This window comes from Colius striatus, chromosome 16 (genome assembly GCF_028858725.1).
Source record: "Colius striatus isolate bColStr4 chromosome 16, bColStr4.1.hap1, whole genome shotgun sequence".
Taxonomy (NCBI): Eukaryota; Metazoa; Chordata; class Aves; order Coliiformes; family Coliidae; genus Colius; species Colius striatus.
The window spans coordinates 10,021,867-10,041,775 of record NC_084774.1 but is presented as its reverse complement, the minus strand read 5'-3'; the positions used below and the strand labels follow the sequence as shown (position 1 = coordinate 10,041,775).

Here is a 19,909-nt window from a genome sequence, read left to right as displayed (position 1 = left end):
AAGTATGGCAACACCAGGTTCACCCTGGCAACCTGGGGCTGAGCAGAGGCAGTTTCACCCCTTCTTGTGTCCACTTCTTCACTCCTTCCATGCCTGAAAAACCTGCAAGGAGGAAAAAACCCAAACCTGTGGCACCCTTGAACCATCAAACTATGAGGCCATGTGTAGCCTCTTAGCACAGGAGAGGATACTTACAGGTATGTCTGCTTGAACAAAAGGTTGGTGGGCTTTTCATTGACATGGTAGAGAGGAAATGGATCAAATCCACCAATGAAATCAACTGAAAAAAAATCAAAACTCAAATAAATAAACAAACATGGCCAGAAAGTTGAAAGGAAAGAAAAAGTGGGTGTGTGTCATGGCATAACACAAAGAAACTAGAGAGAAAAGAGAACAGAAGAATGGTTTTTCAGGCGTGGATTGCCTGGTGGAAACCTCTGCCTGCATAGACTGCTTCTGGAAGCTCCTGGGATGGTCAAGAGTGCCAAAGAGGAGATTCAGCTAATACAAGACTTAAAGCAGAGCCAACAAAAGACTCCAGTAAAACAAGAAGGGTTCCCTCATGTCCTTGGATATTGCCACCCTGCTGTGCCTTCACATGACAACGGAGCTAACAAGCCTCAGCCGTTCAGTGATGCGCTGAAGGAAGGAAGCTGAGGAACAGCTCATGAGCACATGCCAGCAGAGAGGATGGCACCACAGCAGTCCCCATGAAGGTTATATAGTGAAGTGGGAATTCTCTTGCCCCACTTGCCTTTCCTACAGCAGACAACAGCAGCTTTGGAAAATTGCAAACACCTCATTATCTTCAGCTCTGGTATTTTTCATGTCCCCTCTGCCAACTCAATTCCTTTTAATTGTATACAAGTAGGAACAATGCTTCCCTTCTCCAGTATTCACAGAAGGGCAATGCCACTAAACAGGGAAACTTTTAAGGGACAATTTCCTTAGTAACCATAGAAGAATTTTCCAAGTATCTCTTATTTTCCTTGAAATTAGGCCAAGTCTACACCACTGAGCTGGCCAACACAGCCAGGTCAGCGTGGGCATGATGCAGTGTGATTTGTGACTGACCTAGCAGGCCTTGCAGAAACCTTTAAACACATCCAGCTTCAACCACTTTTTGGTGCCAAGTTAGTGCATTTTGTTCAGAAGCATGAAAGCCATTCTGTTTCTGTCCAAGTGCCATTTACCAAGAACTGGACAGGCTTAACTATATCACTGCCTGTTGATTTTCCTTTCCTGAAGGTGGCACTATTATTTTAAATTTTACCTGAAGAGTTTTGGTATTTTTTAGTGAAGCAAACAACAGAAAAAATACTTACTAACTACATTGTAAGTGGAAAAAAACCCTCTTAAAATACATTTAGGAACCTGAGGACAAGGTCTTCCCACAAATGCCATATTAATGGAATGATACTGTGACTTTAGAGCAACTGTCAGTTAATGGAGTTAATCTGGAGAGGTTCTAAAGATAATTGCCAGTCGTTCCAGGGAGACTTGACCTTTTCTCAGCTGCTTTTGAAAGTGTTTGAGTATTTTAAAATCTGTTTAAAAAAGAACAGGTATTAACTAGGAACTTTAAAGAATTGTGGGTTTCAGTAACTGTTTAATACCTTGAACAAACAAAAGTCCTACTGTCTGAGCAGCCCAACCATGGAAGCACTCAGAATCCAAGCCACTTACGACGAATCTTAGCTGTGGATCATTGTTGCAATATATTACAGTGCATTAGCACGTCTGAAATAGTCTTGCCCACAATTCAGCATCAGTACATCCCTACTGCTGTGTTTTCTCATGAAAATCACGTTAGCACGAGCTTCCTGATTAATGTGCCTCAGCACTTATAATTACTTCATGCTGCATATCAAAGCAACATTTAAAGGAAACCACAAATGGAAGAGAAAATTAAAACGCAGCTCGAATTTGTTCGGGTCACTGGAAGGATCTGCTGCTGTGACGGTGAAATATTGATGGTTTGTCATTGTTAATTATTCAAGCTGGTGTTTTAACTCCAAGCTGGGAAACTGGGAGGGAAAAGGAATTAGTGAGGGGAAAAAAAATGACATATCCTGAAATTAACAGCTCTGTGTCTCTAGATAATGCTTCCTTCCATGTGGCTGCTTCTCCTAACAGATCGCTGCTATAACAATGAGCTCTGTGAAGTTATCTCCTGATCATATTCAAAAGGGGCTCAGAACTCAAGCTATTTAGCTATAGGATAATCTTAAAAATATCAGTGTTATTGTGGCACCTTTGCTAAGTGTACTGCCCAGCTCTGAACAAATGGTCAACTCCTGCAGAATCAGTTCAGCCACACGGGAAGGAAGAGAAAAACATGAGGACAAGTCAGAGGAGCAATGCATCTCATCTCACTCCTGTACAATCAACATTCTTCACATATTTTTAAATATTCACATAAAAGCTGTTGTTTTTCAGCTGAAATCCATGCCAGCTGCTGTTGAAGACAACAAAGCTGCTTGCACAAATCTAATCAATGTCCTAAAGAAGCAATACTTGGATATAAAGCCTTTGGATCAGAGCTTTACCTGGAGCAAACTGGCCTAGACCCAACACATTGACAAAGAAATCAGACTTCACAGTTATTTGAACACTCTGCATCCATTTTGGTAGTAAAATTCTTCCTCTCAAAAGGAGCTTTAGAAGAGTAAAGTAATCCAGGACCAGACTGTTCATACCTGCATAGATCCCACAGACCTGAGAGATCCCCTCTGAGTCTTTGCTCTTTGACACAAGTTATAGCAAATGCATGGCACTTAAGAGATTTGTATACCAAACATGAGGGAGTCAGCTCCTTCCTCCTTATAATTCAAATACAGTACTTCCTCTGCTTTTAAATTAAGTGGTCAGGTTGGGTTCTTGGCAAGAATCCTCATGCTCTGCTTCGTCCTCAGCTTGTGGCATATGATACTCAGCAGGTAACCTACTTGAGTGCTGGGCTGAGTTCATTGTTGTAGGTACTCTTAATTACAATAGTAATATTTTAAGCTTGAGAACACAAGCATCTGCCCAGTTGTCTGAAACTTAGAGTGAGAAACCAAAACCAAGTCTTTTGTGTGTGTGTGTGTGCTGGAAGTGTAGCAGAATTACAGCATCTAACACATACTGACAAAAAACACCTCAGTGAAAACAGCTGAGCCTTGAAAGGGAGGCAGTGCCATATCACATAGGTGGAGGGATGGGAAGAAGTCTGATGGCAACTCAAACATCTGAGAGAACTAAAATTTAATAAAACCTTTGCCAAGGGATCTGTTGATAAATACTTACAGCTGTCTTCTTCTTCTGTAAAAACACTAACAACGTAACAGGCGTAGACAAAGCCCACCAGCTGGAAAATACAGAGAATAAATCATTTTAGCAACAATTTTGTGAAGCTGGTCAAAACCCACTTGGCACAAGTTCAACAGCCAATATTTACTCTCAGCTTGGCAGCATTGCTGTAATGATGGAGCCAAGTCATGTTTGCTGTAAGGTAGAGAGTGCAGGTGGAGGCTTAAGGGTAGACACTGCTGGGAATATACTCAAAGCTAAAAACTTGCAAGACCCGCTTGTCATCTTCAGAGCAGCAGCCTCCTGTTGCCAGAATGATTGGCAAGAAGGTGGGTTGTCTCTGATAGTGAAACTACCAGGCTGAGTTTACTCTCTACAAGAAGTGATGGGGATGCAGGAGAGATACTTCTATAACATTTCAGACAAATGACTACATACAAGGCAGACACACATATATAGGGGTAGGTTTCATTAACAGAGGTCCAGTGACAAAAGCTCTTCAGCTCAATACTCCTGTCATAAGGGGTATGCATGGGAAAAGAAACGACATTGGTGCAGGAGCTACCAACAGGATGTGAGTAGTTTTTATGCAGATGAGATAGAAGTTTAATTAACCATAAAAATGGTGAATGGCAACTTTCAGAGACACTAAAATCTTTAGTAACTTAGGCTTGGGGATCAAAAATTCATTGGAAAGAAACCCCAGTCTTACTCTAGCTCTACAGTTTCTAAGATTCAATCTTTTCAGAAGAAACACTTCTGCATGAGCTAATCAAGCAGTTGGCCTGCAAAGTAGATGGGCCAGAGCATGGTGAGAAACAGACAAGGCGACAGCAATGGTTGTAATTCACATATGGCAAAGTTAAGAATAAATTGTCACCTCCTGGGAACCAGCTAGAAGTGTGGAAGGAGCAGTAAAACAATAGGGTGCCTCTCAAATAACAGCCATCCTGGTATGGCATGGCACTCCTGTCAACCCATTGCTCAGAGTAACCTTTAGAGCAGAGAGCTAGAATGAACATTCAGAAAGCAATTTAAACAAGCCTGATGGGTCTGTGTAGTTTGTTTTCAGTAGCAAGTTGTTAGCCTGACTAGAGATACAGACTTCTGGTACTATGGGAGTTAAGCATTCTAGATCCAGCAGGGCTTTATTTTGCTTTGCCTTCTTCCTGTTAATCAAATATCCTCTCCATCCTTCATTTTACATCTTTACATAACACCCCACTTAGCAAGATCTTGGTTGACAGTAACTCTATTAGTAAAGTTATTGTGAGACCTAATTGTTTTCCACTGTGAACTCAATTCTTTTGAACAAGAGTTAGAATGTAACGTACACTGACTCACTCTAAGGGAAGACAGAATGATGCATGGTAGGGCTTCAAAAGCAGAGTCCATTCATTTTTAATATGACAGAAAAATACATCATACTAGAAAAAAGAAAGCAAGATAATGAGATTTCTGCTGGGCAGTTATAAGGCATTCATGCTTGCTCCAGCTCTCCCTGACAAAACATACCTTGTTGGAAGGAAACAGAATGTTTTTGTAGCATCACTAAACCTTGTATTTCCTTTACATTTTTTCTATAGTTCTGAAAGCCAAGCCATCTCTCTCCTTTCCTTAAAGTGACCCTTATGGAAGCATATCCCAGTACCTCAATGGAGGAGAGGCAATCCTTCCCCTTTTGTGCATATTTGAAACCAGGGCTGCTTCATACCAAGTTTCTATAAGCTACAGTGCACTTCATGCAGAAAAGCAATAATAAGAACCCTTCTGGGTGTGATGGTAACTGTGAGGCCACGTGCAATGGCCTCTAATCTAGTTCTACCTGCTGACTTTCAGAATCACCTCCAAGTAGAACCATTGCTCAAAGGCAGACAAAAAAACCCCAAACCAAACCAAAGTCAGCATAATCAGAGGTTTTTCTTCTCTTCTTTTGCCTGTAGGGTGCTGACATAAAATCCAGGGATCCTCCTTTCCCTTCCTTCCTTCCCGGACCTGTGGTAGGTTCGGGGCGGGTTTGACAGCCCCGGCGCTGCCCGTGGTGCTGACGCAGCCCCGGAGCTGCCGCCGCCGCCTCCCGTTAGGAGCAGCTTGGCAGCTGGGCTAGGAGAGCTGACCACATCACCCCTTAGAAGTGCTCCTGGGAAAAGAGAGTGCTTCAGTTTAAAGCCCTCCCAGCATTCAAGAAGGTGTCTAACTCCACATCTGCACAATCTGGTCATCAACTAAGTGTGTTTGCTCTTGCCCTAGGAACAAATGTAGTCACACACCTTCTTTGTACTTCCTCTAGCACTTTTATAGGCTGAAAACTCAACCTTTTTTAGTTTGGCAGGATGTAAAGTCAAATCATGCAGTTTACATACACACAAATATCCAAGCAGGAAAGATACATCTTGAATGTGTGTTCTGATTCCAAGGAAACTCTTGGAAGGTTTTCTCTTGCCTCACATTTTCCATTATGCCTCAGAGTAAGAACTTTGGGTTCAAAGCCATGCTAAGTGGCAACCCTGAATCTATTAGCTGTTATTATACTCTATCACATGAACACCCCAGGAACTCCTGATAGTATTAACAATGACAATTACTTACCTGCCCAGTTTATGGACAGAGTGCATGAACAATTATCAGCTTTACTGTCATGGGGAACCTGTTAAACCTCTGAAAATTGTTCATGGTTCAGAAGCAGAAAGATTGATTTGGGAAGTTTGTTTTGCACACAAATTAATGCCTCATAACCCTCAAGCATCATTCTTCTCAACCTGTACATTTTTCCTTTATGACTAAGGTGACATTTTGCCTTCAGGAAAACAAACTAATCAAAAGCCAGTGAATTAAGTGAACTTCCCTAAATCTCCAGTCCCAGCTCTGTTGGAGTGGAGACTTTTCCTTTTTATTTCTCCTGTCTCCTGGCTTTGTTTTTAAATTACCTGTTAGTGTTTTAAATTCCTTTTCCTCTTCACATGCTTTTCAACAATTAAAAAATTGTTTGTTTAATGACACTTTTTACTTAAAGAAGTTTTGCTAATCTTGTGATCTGGCCAGAACAGGAGAGTTTCAGTGGTAGGGAAGAAGAGACATACAACATAAACATGAATTGCATTTTTACATGGGCTGACCTAAACTATAATTAAACATATCACCTCAGGGATGAAATTAACTCCTGGGGCTCCCATGTCTCACTTCCTGCATGAATTAAGAATGAAATACAGCTACAGAAAAGAGATGCTGCTCCCATTGCCCAGTTCTTGTCACTAGGAAGAGTCTGCTAGAGTGTGGGATGAGCAGACTCCAGGAGACACTGTCACTTCCCTTCTGACTGCATCCTTGATGAAGATGTGTCAAGCCCCCAAACATCACCAAGGTTAGCAGCAATTAACATAGAACAGAAAGCTTCACAAAGGCCAGGAATTTGCAAGTCATTTCACTCTTGCTCAAAGTGCCATGTTAGTTGCTTGTTTCAATACAAAAAAAGGGGTTTAAAGTCTGCTTTCCCAGAGAAATAGAAATAATTCTTAGATCTTTGCATATTACATAGGGGAGGTGGAAGAGGAGGAGAAATGTCAGTGATGTCAAATGACTTTAAGCTATTGCTCTAATTGCCTAAAGAATGTTATTGAGGTTTAGCTTCTGCTGCTGTTTCTCTCCTTGTTCTGCATGTTCAGTACCAACTTCATCCAGGCCACAGAAGTATCTGATTAAGCTTTTATTAGGAACACATGTTGTGGGCAGGTGTGTTCAGTCAGCCTGTCAGGCAGCCTGGGAACGCACATGCTGCCAAACAAAAGAGGATGGAGATGGGATGTCCCAAGCATTCTGCCAGCAAATGAAAAGAGCAGGAAAGACAGGAAGAGACAAGTGTGCCCAAAGGGAATGAGGAAAACATAAGGCTGTCACATCCCCTGTCTTGCAGTCATCTGAAGTTAACTTTTTAATAGTGAGTTGAAAAGTGCAGCATTGAACTAAAGTGATGGAGCTACAAGACTGAATTACAGCAAGATCTACAGAGAGGAACCAGCTGGCTGCCAGTGTGCAAAATACATGAAGGATGGGAAGGCAAATTTTAGGAGGTGTTACTGTTGCTTGTGCAAGATCTTAGCTTTAATTTACATCTGTCCTAGTAAAGATTCTGGGCTCTCCAACTTTTCTCTCAACAGAAAAACTTGACGTCGTTTTTTCCACCACAGAGAATATGTGCAGAGTCTCCTCCTTCGGGGCAGATGTATTCTAGGTTTCACTTCTAATCACAGCTAATGAAGTGTGTATGCTCTCAGCAGTGCAAGAGAGGGGAAATGAAGAGATATCTGCTACAAGAAAGCAAGAAGCCAGCTTGTGAAATAGTTGTTGTGACCAGATAGCCAAAAAGAGCCAATCAAAATCCTTTGGTTCCTTGACCTTCTTTACCCTTTGGATGCAATTACGGCCACTGAAAATTTAGCTCCTGCCAACAGCAAAGCATCTCTCTCAACGTTGCTTCTCACATAACATCTGCTGTCAAGCCTTGCACTGCTGCCTTCCTGGGAACCTTCCAACCTGTCAGTCTGAGTGAAAACAGCAGACAGCCAGGCAATGAGTTCTCTCAGTTGGGAAGATATTTTCCATTTCCATCCCATTCACTGCAGCCTCAGGAAAAGCCTAGCCCTCCCCACCCCAACCACCATATGGACAGCCCAGAGCTATGCCAGGTATTTCAGAACTAGAAATCACTCCTCTCCCTGCTGGCTGGCAAGTTGGAGAGATGCAAGATGAACCCTTGCTAAGATAAAACAAAACACATTTATTTTCCTGACAAACTAGTTGCTGTTGCATTTCCTAACTGGCTTGGTAGCATTAGTTTTACAGTGACATTTCTATAGCAGTACAGATTTTAAGAAGTTGCTACAATAAGCTTTTTTCTCCAGTGTGTTCTGTGCTAAAGCATTTAGAAAGATTTTCATAGCGGGCCCTCCAGCTACTTGCAGCATGCATGATAACTGACATCCCCAAGTTTGATTGCATTCCAGATTAAAAGCTGCTTTTGCCTTCAAGGAGTACAGACAAGCTCTGAGCAAAAGCAGACTGAGACCTCAGGTATCTTCAAATGCATGCCCAAGAGCAGGATGATCCAGTCAGCAGGAGTTAAGATGACAGCCAACACTGTGTTCACCATATGGATTTGGGTTTGCTTTTCCCACTCCTTTGGCATGCAAGATCAAGTTCAGTGAGCCTTACCCCAAGTACACAATATGGTGTATCACAGTTCCTCAGTGGTCTCAAGAAACTGGGATTTCCAGAAAACAATCTCAAATGTATGGTAGACAAGGTAAACTAGGTCACATCCCTTGTTGCATCCCCTGAACCTTCAAGTTCCTAGTTGTGTTTTTTGTGCTATTGATTTGGTCTCTGTGCAGCACAGTACCTGCCAGGAGCTCTGGAAAGGACAGCAGCCTGTAATAAAATCTGCCTCAAAATGAGATAAAGAGAACAGAAAAAGATACTGGCAGGCATCAAAGTGGCTGACCCTCAGAGACTAAAAAGGGAGAGAACTGGCTGACTGTTTTCAGGCAAGGTCTGGCTGGGAAAGTGAAAAGTCTTGCTTTTTGCCTTACCTCAGCAAAGCAGAGAGGAAAACCTCTATTTGTCCCACTACATGACAAAACTAGACAAGCGTTTCAAAGCAGGCAGGAGTTACAGGTCTAGGTTTAATACTCTACATTTATTACAGGACAAGTAGAAAGTTACTTCCCTCTGCATAGCTCAGCCTGTATGGTTTTCATGCATACAAGTATTTTAGCCTCATTTCCAGAGTTTAGGATTCAAAAATCCACTGCCATTTAAATATCAGGGAGAAGGAGAAACAAAATATTTACCTAAATCTTATGTTATCTCTGTCTCCCCATCTGGCACTTTGTGGTGTTTTGCAGATGCACAGAGAATATTGTCATATGCCTTTGGGAAGAAGCAGGGGAGAAAACACTCCCAGGGAAACAGACTCCTACATATCAGTTGATCACTTAGCTCAGGGCCATGTGCCTAAGTTAGCAAGCTGCCATAAAACAAAAGGTCTGTTCCAAACAAACTCAGGACCATTTGTTGGCTGAACCTCTAGCCTGGAGCACTGGGGGCTCAGCTCAGGAGGGGTGTTAACAGTGACATACTTCTGCACTTAAAAAATCTGGTGTGGTCAAGGTCTCTCAATTGTTACACCAAACTCTGGAAGAGCCCCAGCCCAGCAGCATCAATCCTGTTCCAGCTAACAGCCCTTACAAAAGACAACAGGGTCTATTCTTGTGGATGTACAGGTTTGCATCTCTCATATACTTGCAGCAAAGCAACTCTCTGACAGTTGAATGCAGATCATTTTCCCTGAAGGAGAACTAACCAAATATTAACAGCCAGTACACACGCCAGGGAGTCTGTCCAACTCAGGAAACAGGAGCTTCTCTGTCTGCCTCTTCTTTGTGACATGGCAAGAAAAGGGTCTGAGCCCTCCCCCTTCCCTGCAGTTCACTGGGTCACACAGATCGTCCCCAGCTAATAGGAAATGCAGGATCAAGGCAGCAGAAAATTGTGCCAAAAACGTGCAGAGAAGTACTTGGCAGTCCAGAAGCCTGGACTTTCTCTGTTTGTTATCCTTTAACGTTTAATCAGGGCACGTTAACCTTTCTAAGCCAGAACTGAAACGTGAATGTTTCAGCAGCCCATGTCCATTTGTACTTCAAGCCATTAACCACAAAGTAACAAACCAAAGCAGATTAGAAAGATAGAGGCTGCTGACTCGAATGCAGCCACAAAATGCAAGAGTAGCCATGAAGTAAGGGGAACAATGGACATTTTGTTTCAGTTCATTTCACTGACAAGTGAGGAACAATTAAGTAACAGTGAACACTATGGGCACTGAATTACTGCAGAGTACTCTAAGAGGCCTGTGCAAGACTGATGAAGAAAAAGTTGAGGAAAACATTTAGCAGACATATCTTAGGTGTCAGCAGAAAGAAAATACCCTGCTTTCTGCTTCCTCAAAGTTCCTTTCATTTTATGGAGATAAGGGTCTTCTCTCTTTTATTTCTTCACAACAAATGCACACATAGGTGCTTCCCCACCCATCACTAAGTCATGTGGAGTAAGAGAAATCCTCCTTCAGAAGGGTCTCTGCCCTTGTCAAACATGACTGTCCACCCCAACAGAAGGATTTGTTATCAGCTGGCTGTATGTGATGCATTGCTTCAGCTGTGAGGTTGCTGCTATCCATCTCCAACTCTTTCAGGCAATATTCTTCATAAGAGAGAACAGGAGAACAAACAAAACATTTCCAGAGGATTTTGCAATCAGATGATACAAACAGGGTGGAAATTATGGCCAGCCTCCATGCCTGAAAAAAAACCCAAACCCAAGAAGCATCTCATCAGTAATTGCAGCCCCCAACAGTGCTCTCATCACGTACTCACCGCAATCAGGATCTGGAAGGAGCTGTGCATGACCTCGATGTAGCGATACTCCAGGGCACAGCCGATCACAGAGATGTAGGAGTGGCTGTCCAGCCCTTTGATACCAGACATTGAAGCCTCCTTCCTTACACAGCCAGGACCATTTTCACTCCACCATGACTGGTGCCGGGAGATGTTGAATGTCAAGAGTTCACTGTCCTGAAGAGACAAAGTTGCCAAGAGATCTGCATTTACTATGGAGGTCTGATGTGCTGTCAGAGGTCATGTTAAAACCAAAGGGAAACCTACAGTTTCTAAGATCTCTACCCTCAAGAAACTATAGCACAAATCAAAACATGATGGCTTTGTGTTCCTATTTTACTGGCAAACTTCTGTGGTGGGAAACTGTCTGGGAGGCAATCCTGCAGCACTCCGACAAGTCTGTTTCACCATCATGAAGCACAATCCAGAAGGAGAACTGAGCAGCTTGTAAATCAGAAGGACACTTTCTAGGCTGCAGACCTAAAACCACTTTGTTAGTGGCTCCTGATCCCAGAAAAGAATCCTCAGGTTTGGTGAGCCTAACCTTGCAAACCTAGAAGAGAAAGGTAAACAAAGCAGCACTAAGCATCCTGTCAGAATCACATTTAATACATATGCTCTTCCCAGCACAGGAATCACAGATAACTGAGAAATATTAACTTGGAACCCTAAAGGGATTTCCTTCCACACTCCCCACAAATGGTGCTTCTGAGTCTTCTGTTGACCTGACACTGCCAGCCTCAGGTCAGATGAGCCAGCAGAACTGATCTCACAGGGATGACTGCAGCTTCTTGCAAACACTTCTCCTGCAGTTACTTATCATCTCTATGCTGAGAAAGGCTTTTTGTTTTGCTCTTCTTATCTTTGCTAGTTCAGTAATTGAAACTGTGCCATTGTGGGGGTTACACAGCAAAATGCCACACAAGTAGTGCAGGAGTTTGGTATCCAACCAGGTGCCCAGTTAAAAAATGACAACACATTCCTCACACTTGAGAAAAGGGTGGTACTCACTGGAGTACCCAGGAGAGCTTTGGGATTTTGATCTTACAGGATATGGCAAAGCTGTAAAAGACAAACTGAGGACTGGCTGAGGATGTCAGCCACATCCCTTCACAGAGGAGTGCGAAATGCTGGATGCCCAGCAGACATCTCAGTCACTTTGATGCAGAATCAACAACCCCTTTTGACCACAAAACAGGGCAAGGGCTTGGAAGTTTTGTTCTAAAGAACAGATTATAAAATGGATCAGGCAGAGAATCCAGGTGTTTCTACAGAGCAGAAATAGATACTGACTATATACTTCCCATCTAACCATTACTTTAGCACCTATCCATTTACTAGTTCACTGCTCATACCAGGGTCCTGCACAGCCCCTATAGGAAAGAAGTGGCTCCCAGGACAGCAGCAGTCAGAGCTTGGGGCATTCACACTTCTTATCATGGGAGACCTCACATGGCAGCTCCTTTGCCTCAGCTCCCTGTAGAGTCAAGAGGGAAAACTAGATTGAGAGCAGATAATCCAGGCTCCTGGACTGAGTTATCCTCCAAAGAAAGAAGCTGTCTGTACTGCCAACATAGGGAGCCTAGCCAGGCTGTCCTACAGATACACTTTTCTGTGTCCATGTTTGTATCCAGGGGTAAACTCGAGTTACAAGAGCAGGGAAGTTGAAAGCCACCTGTGAACAGAAACCAAGAGCCCCACTCTGCACATTGTGTAGTTACCCTCCACTCCACCACAGACACTCAAAACCAGTTTGCAGAGCTGTTATTAAAATATGCTGCAGGAAGCACATGTTAAGAAATGCGGACAATTAAGTGAGAAGACAGCTGCCAAACTCCTGACATAATCACCACAACAGATGGGATGTTTTACAGTAGATGGATGAGGGCACAGAGATGAAGTGTGGCACCAGTGCAAAAGCAGCCTGAATGGCAAAGACCATAGAGGAAGCTCTATTAACAGTTGGGAGTTTAAAGGGAGCTGTCTGCATTTGAAAGGCTACAGGGAATAATTATGAGATTGGCAGGATAATGCAGCAGGGCAGGGTGCTGTGCTATTGACATTTCTAGAGACAGTTTTCTCTTCCAGCTTCTCACAATTTTGGCATAAGTCTTTGGCTTGCTCTCTCTGCAGGGCATTGCTCTTCAGTGGCCCACAGACGTCCCACCTCTCCACCAAATCACACCTTTTCTGCAAAGCTTCTTTTCTCTCTCCCAGGTTCACATGTTCTGAGACACATGGGTCTTCCCCAGAAAAAGGCATTTCCTCCTGGAGACAGCCAGCCCTCCCTCCAAGCTGCTGGACTCCTCTCCCTCTCACAAGCCACTTGCCACTTAGGTTAGGGAAGAATCATCTTTCTCAAAAAAAACCCTAACCCAAAGGACTCAATTCCTGTTTCTTTGCCTGGGGCTTCCCCCAATTAGCACAGAAACAAAGCTGTTCCACAGGGCACCACAGGATCTACTCTTAATCTCAGTCCCCAGGGTTTCCCCTCTCTCAGCTCACAGATGGTACCTCCCCAAACCTGCCTCACTGTGAGCCCTTCAGTGCCTTCTCCACTCCTTACAGAAGCATCTATGTGTATTTGGCAAGTAAGAAATAGGCTGCTTTCCTCCTTGAATCTCCCTTATGTCAGTCCTTATAGAACTGGCTCTGGTTTAACTTTACTGCAGAAGCTGAACTTGCTTGTGAATTAAGCCTAAAAAAGCAGAACAGGTGCTGAGCTGGAGGTGGCAGGTGGAGGAACAGTAGGACCTAAGCAGCACTCACTGCTTTTTGCCTGCAATCATGCTCTGGCTCTGCAAAGAAACCCCTCCACACACACACACAACTTCAGAACAGATTGGAAAAACTGAGCACATTTGGATTCTAGAAGCACCACCACAATTCACACACATAAGCCATCCATCCATCTCACAGATGTAAAGTGAATACTGAATGCACACTGGGATGGTGGATGCCCTCATGTTCAAAGACACCTTTCTGAACAAGCATCTGTCTGGAGTGCTGCAGGGCATGAGGGCAGCATGAATGAAAAGGTCTCAACATCCAAAGCAATGCCATCCCTTTGCTTGTGTCCCTGGCAGGATGTCTTCAGAGGATACCTGCACTGATGGGGCACAATAGGAGAGCATTCAAGAAAAATCACTTGATTGACCTCCAGTTGCTCAGAACTTGCTGAGAGACTGGGAAAACTACCCAAAGGTGTCTCCTGGGGTTTGCCAGCTTCATTTGCAAGGAGAAGGTTGAAAAGAAGTGAAACTACAACATAGGGACAACACAATGAAAATCAGGAGAAAAGCATCAGTTGCAAGAAAGTTTAGGAAACAGCTATTTCCCAAAACCTTTCTGCAATGCAGTTGAAGCCTAAACACACTAAAACAGTCCCAGAAGTGGGCTGCAGGTTGGAAGATGTTAATCAGACCCAGGAGTGAGCCCTGCTGTAGGGAGAGAGGGATCTGTGGGTAGCTGCACTCCCCCTTGTTTCTTGGCAGGCAGCTATTTGAAGGGCTATTGCTTCCTTTTTAACCTTCAGCCTGGAGAGAAATAAATATGAGTGAAGAGTGATATGAGCTCCTTCCCAGGAGCATGTTGGAGACCAGCCAAAAAAATCCCATGTCAGTCTGAGCTGCTGTAGCACCTGGTTGCCATCCATTTGCCATCAGTGTGAGAAGGCAGGCAACAGCACTAAAACTGTAGTACCTACATTTTACAGAGTCTAATTTTCCCCACTCCCAGCCTCATCCCACTGTGTCCCATGGGGAAACTCACACCTACCTCTGACCCACCCAGAGCCAGCTGTGCTCCTTTTCTAAAGCAGTTTTCTGAAATGATTTTCTAAGGGACACTATCAGCAATGGGTTGATTTCTTAATGTTAACAGCCTCCTGAACCCACATTTCCCTAATCATCAGGCAAGCCTGCAGTATAATGGCTCTGGAAACAAACTGAACCCCGTGGGAGCTCCCAGAGCTTGACAGCAGAATAATTTTTAATCTTTGCAGTTGGAAAAATTTCTTATCAAAATAGGAAATATAATGTTTCTCTTTTAGTCATGTGTGCTGAATGGCTGCATCACCCTGAGACAACACAGAAGCGCCTTCCTTGTCTCTCAGCAGGCTTGTTGACAATGCCACAGCATTTAAAAGCTGAAGCCTAGGCTTCCAGTTTCTAAATTTAGATGGAATTGAGGGACAGTTGTAATTACACATGCCTTTATCCATCCTCCTCCTCACAGGAATTTTTCCAGGTATAAAGTCATCCCAAGGCATCATCCAGATTCTCTGGAATACAAATAACCCTCCATCTGACTATCTAAAGGCTGCTTCCACTTCAAGAAGGGATTTAGACCACCACAGCTCTGGATTCAGATCAAAGCACTTGGGTAGACAAGACAGAATATAAAGGAAGCTTAAAAAAAAGATAAATCACCATTCCAAGGGGAATCATTCCAGAGGGAAAAGACAAAGGGATAGACTGAAACACACAACACTAATTCCTCAAACCTTTCTGAATGTTTCTCAAGTACATGATGAAGAGTCAATCAGCATGACAGCTGGACAGACAGATGCTCACATGCCTCACCAGCAGGATTTTAATAATTAACTCAGACTTGGAGGTTGCAGGAGAGACTGTTTCACACTCAAGTAGACAGGGAGAAGCTTAAAGTGATTTCAAGCACAGCCTAGAAACTTCAGAGGTAGCTCCCAATGATTCACCTCACCAAATGGCCAGACAAAGAGAGGGAGATGGAAGAGAACAGACCAGAGGAACAGCAATCTGGAAGTTCAGCTGTGAGTCCCTGCACAAAGCAGTGGTACAGCACTTGCTGAGAGGCTGCCTTTCCCCCAGATGCTGCAAGTGTGCTCAGAACTGAGAGCAGAGCAAGTCAGCAAAGCAACACTGCCAAAAGTTGCTCAGAGCCACATCACCATCACACTGCCAGTGCTGAGGAGAAACCTTTTAAATCCAGATTGCTCTATCTCTTGTCTGCTCACTGGCAAAGCACATACAGGAAAGCTGGCATAGGCCCTGCTGCTCCAGTTTCTGTTCTTTAGATCAGCTGGGCACCCAAAGTAAGGGGGTCACAGTGTCTGTGCTCACCTGAACCCTGTACTGCACAGCACTCCCCCCTCACAGCTTGTGCTCCCTCACCACAGTGAAATCAGATCTGGGCCCCAGGGCACAAAGAATGAATTCCAATAAGTCCACATAACCATTTCCTCATTTTTTCAATTCTTTGAGCTTTTCCTAGACTTGTTACAGCAGAGTCACTGGCTCCTTTCCCCCTCTCTCTCACCCCACCTGAGGTATCACCTGTCTCTTTTGCTCTGAGCTGTCGTTACCAGCCACCAAGTTAACAAACTCCATCCCTTCTAGCTCTCTGCCCTTTCTGCATTTTGTCATTACAAATTAGCTTATTGCTGACAGATCTTCCTGGAAGGCTGCCCTTGTCAGGGATACAGAATGCTGCTCTCCCAGAGGCTCGCCAGGAATCAGAGGGAACAGCACCTGAAGACCTTCCTTAGAGCTATCAGCCCCTGGAGTGACTTGCACAGGAGCACAGCACTGCCCAAAACACTGCTCAGCATATCCATGCTTAGTCTAGTTGTTAGTGGGTTAGTGTTTACCTGACCAGCTCCATCAGCTTTGCTTCACCAAAGTTGCTCTTCTAATATTTGCAATCTACCTGCTTGCTGCCAGGCTGTTTACAAGCTTTGACTTCTTATGAGGAACTAAAGGGCAGCTTCTTCCCAAGGCCCTTGAGGGCACTCAGGTACTTGCTCCTCTGCAGCACCGCTGCCATGGCCCCCAGAACCTGTCTGACACTTGCTCATCCAAGCCCAGGTGTCCTTCTGGGGTCTGATCAATAAAACTCAGCAGTCAGCTGGCTTTGGATCAGGTTTCTAGAGCTGTAGGAGGAAAGCAATCCCACCTTTGAGTCCAGCCTGCAGCACCCCACACTGTCCTACAGAAAGCCCAGTTTCACATGTGTCTTTTCTCCTCGTGTGGCAGCAAAGGGTTTGTTCTACAAAGATTCAAATAATTCAGCTAAAGGGGAGGAGGGGGAAAGAAAGCACCATCATGAGTTTCTCTTCCAAGACAGCCTTTTTAAATCCAAGTAACTCATTAAGAACAGAGGCAAAGCTGCAAAGTATTTTACTAGCAAACAAGTACAAACACTTTCTTGTTTATGCCCGTTGCCACCAAGTGAGCAGCACGAATTTCTCATTACAGTGCTAGAGGGAAGTCCACTGAGTCCATAACAACTACTACTGCAGCACAGTTCTATAAAAAGAGTCCCCAGTCACAAGTGTCATCCTGGAGGCTAAATAAAGGTCCTCTGTGTGCTGGCTTTGCTAAAACGAGCCACGGCGCAGAGCAAGGTTATGAGATGAAGCTCCTCTGTGGTGGAGAGAGTTTGCCATGCTATTTGAATTGCAGAACAGCAACCCAACACATTGCAGGGCAGGTTGGGATTAGTAAACACAAGTAATCAGCTGGCTGGAAGCAAACACTGGCTGTCAGAGAAGCTCCCAGAGCAGTTCATCAAGCCAATATTTTCTCTGCAGAAGGAAACATTTAAATAGTTACATAATCATCTTTTTTCAGTTGGTCACAGCCAACCCCAAGATCATCTCAGGCTGAGTTTTCAGACCATGAGTAATCACTGTTTTGGACAAGAACTCTCTCAAAGTTTCTGTGGATAATTGAGAGGGGAAATGGAGATTAATTGAGGAATTAGGAAGTTGCATTTTCTTATCTGCAAAGGATTTATGCTGTCACTCATGGCTTGCTGTAGGCCTTGATAGTGCAGTTCCAATTATGACTGCACCTTAGATGTATGAGCAGGGAATTCAGGCCAGATGTAGAGTGCTCCCAAATGAACCTGTACCCTATAATCACTCTGAGTCTGCTAAGCTGCAGCAACACTTACTAATTCTTTGCTTACAGCCCAGGCTTAATTTAGGGCCTGCCTCCCATTTTTATTGTTTCTGACTCACCCCTCATTAAGCAGACAGCAATACTTAGCTTATCTAGTCTTCAAAGAGCTTCACAGATTAACTCTCAACACCCCTGGCCAATAGCCATGAATAACTTCCACTGTATTTGTTAAATAAGAATTAAGAGAGGGAAACCACATCACCTCTGAGGCTGCATCCAGAGGAGATGCACCAGCCTGCCCTGCATCCCTCTGCCTTGTTCACTGTTTAGCAGGGAGAGAGAACTCTTCCAAAAGGCACCTTGGGCAGAAGATGTGTCTTGGAGGGGAAGGCTCTCATGCAGCATGAAGTGTGCTCTCTCTGCTAGCTCTGTCTCAGGGAAGAGCTGCAGCAGAGACTCAGTCTGCTTGGGCTGACTTGCACCAAGGACTTTGCTGTAACTCTGTAGCTGACTAGATTTTGGTGTGGCTTTTTTTGCCTCCCATTCCTGCTGAGTACCTAGTGCATTTCAACAGCATCCTACCCCTCACCTTAACCACTCCTTCTCTTATCTCACAGCTAAACTCCATCCCTTTGGCTGTGTAACCTGAGTGCACACACATAAAGCTCTTACCTTTGAAAGCCCTCCCACTTCTAAGTAAAAGCAGATGATGAAGATGTTCCAGGTGACCCAAATTGCAGTCCAGATGGCATACTAGAAGGGAAGTGTGGGGAGAGACAGAAGCAACAAACATTAGGAAGTCATTGCAATTAGTTTATACAGATGTGATCTAGATGGAGAACAGTTGAATACTCTGAGTCAGCACTGCAATGGTTTTCTCATACTCTGTTTCCCATATGCAGATGGTCCTTTGCCTGATTAGAGATGCAGGGGTAAAAGTCTGGAGGGAGTGGAAGAGCTTCTGCCATGCATTTGTCCAGCATTGAGCTCTCCCTCTGTGTTGTGCAGTGTCTCAGTGTTACTTTGGTACCAGCAGTAATTATCTGAAATCTTCCAAGTTTGGTGTAAGTACAATAAAGCATTGTAAAGCACAAAGAGTGCAGCCCACTGAACAATGTGCTCCTAAGCACAGCCAGGCACCTCCTGCTGGAATCATTTGCAGTGCTTGTGCCTGATTTCCCAGGGGCTTTATGCAGTTCCTCATCACATGCTGCATCCCACCAGAGCAAGGGCTGGGAAAGGCTCTGAGTGGCTCTGAACACAAACCACTTACCACCACTATGTAGCGAGGTCTGTACTGAATGGTGCCAAACAGGCCCAGGATAACGATGATGATGTGGAGGAAGTTGGCTAGGATGGGAGCCCACTGGTATCCCAGGAAATCAAACACTTGCCTCTCTAGTGCAGCAAGCTGGAAGGGAGAAGGAGAAGGAGAGTTACAGCTTCTGGACCACTGATGTTTATTGTCAAGGTTTTGACATGTCCCCTGAGCAAATCAGTGCAGCAGCTGAAGTTGTTACTCCATCCCCAAAGCAATTTACTGCCTATGAACCAGGTCACTTGGACTGAATGTGTGTCTATGTGCTTCCCCTTCCACTTTCTACTCATCTCCTCTGATGGCTAAGCTAACACAGGCCAGTGAGCTCCAGTACCTGTGTGGGGCCAAGTCCTCTGTTCTGTGTACTTTGCAATGGAGGGCAAAGCTTTGCTCTGACAGAGGGCAGAGGTGAGCAGTGGGACAGTAACATCTGAAATGGCTGCACAGGGACTTTCAAGACCTCATTTGCAAGAGCCTTCAGCATCACTCCATCATTCCTGACACCTCTCCTGTTTCTACTCTCCAGCACACATCCATCAAAGTAAGAGAGAGGAGGAATCTCTCCCCTCCACCTTCACCTCACAGAAAATGCTGCCACCCAGTAAAGACATTCTGCCAACACATCAGTTTCCCAGGACAGACTGTGTTCCTCTCCAGCACTAACAACATGGTTCAAGGCTAGTGCTGTGTTCTAGAAATGAAACTCCATTACTGGGGAAGTGCTGGGCCTGATTTTCAAATCGTATTTGCATAAAGATGTGTTTTTCATCTGTGCCATCATCTGTTTATCAGGCAACAACTGGCCTCCTGGATCTGAACTGCTGTGTTACACATACAGCTGAAAGAGCACAGTAAACATGTGATTGCTTCCTAGTCTTTACATCCCCACAGCCTTTAAATACTGCATCTATAGGAGAAACAGTGAGTGGAGGGGCCAAACCCATTCCTGAAAGCTTTTCCTCAGGGCCCAG

The 19,909-nt window shown here is 44.3% G+C and overlaps 1 protein-coding gene across 2 annotated transcripts in view; it reads right to left on the bottom strand.

Annotated features, from left to right (window-relative positions):
• Positions 1-19,909, bottom strand: part of NKAIN4 (sodium/potassium transporting ATPase interacting 4) — a 50,736-nt gene that overhangs the window by 6,350 nt on the left and 24,477 nt on the right. For both annotated transcript variants that reach the window (XM_062008998.1, XM_062008997.1), the window contains exons 2-6: positions 18,894-19,031; positions 18,293-18,373; positions 10,716-10,913; positions 3,289-3,349; positions 196-280 (exon numbers count right to left, since the gene is read on the bottom strand). In XM_062008998.1, the coding sequence (XP_061864982.1) occupies positions 196-280; positions 3,289-3,349; positions 10,716-10,913; positions 18,293-18,373; positions 18,894-19,031 (563 nt within the window). The remainder of the gene's footprint in view (positions 1-195; positions 281-3,288; positions 3,350-10,715; positions 10,914-18,292; positions 18,374-18,893; positions 19,032-19,909) is intronic.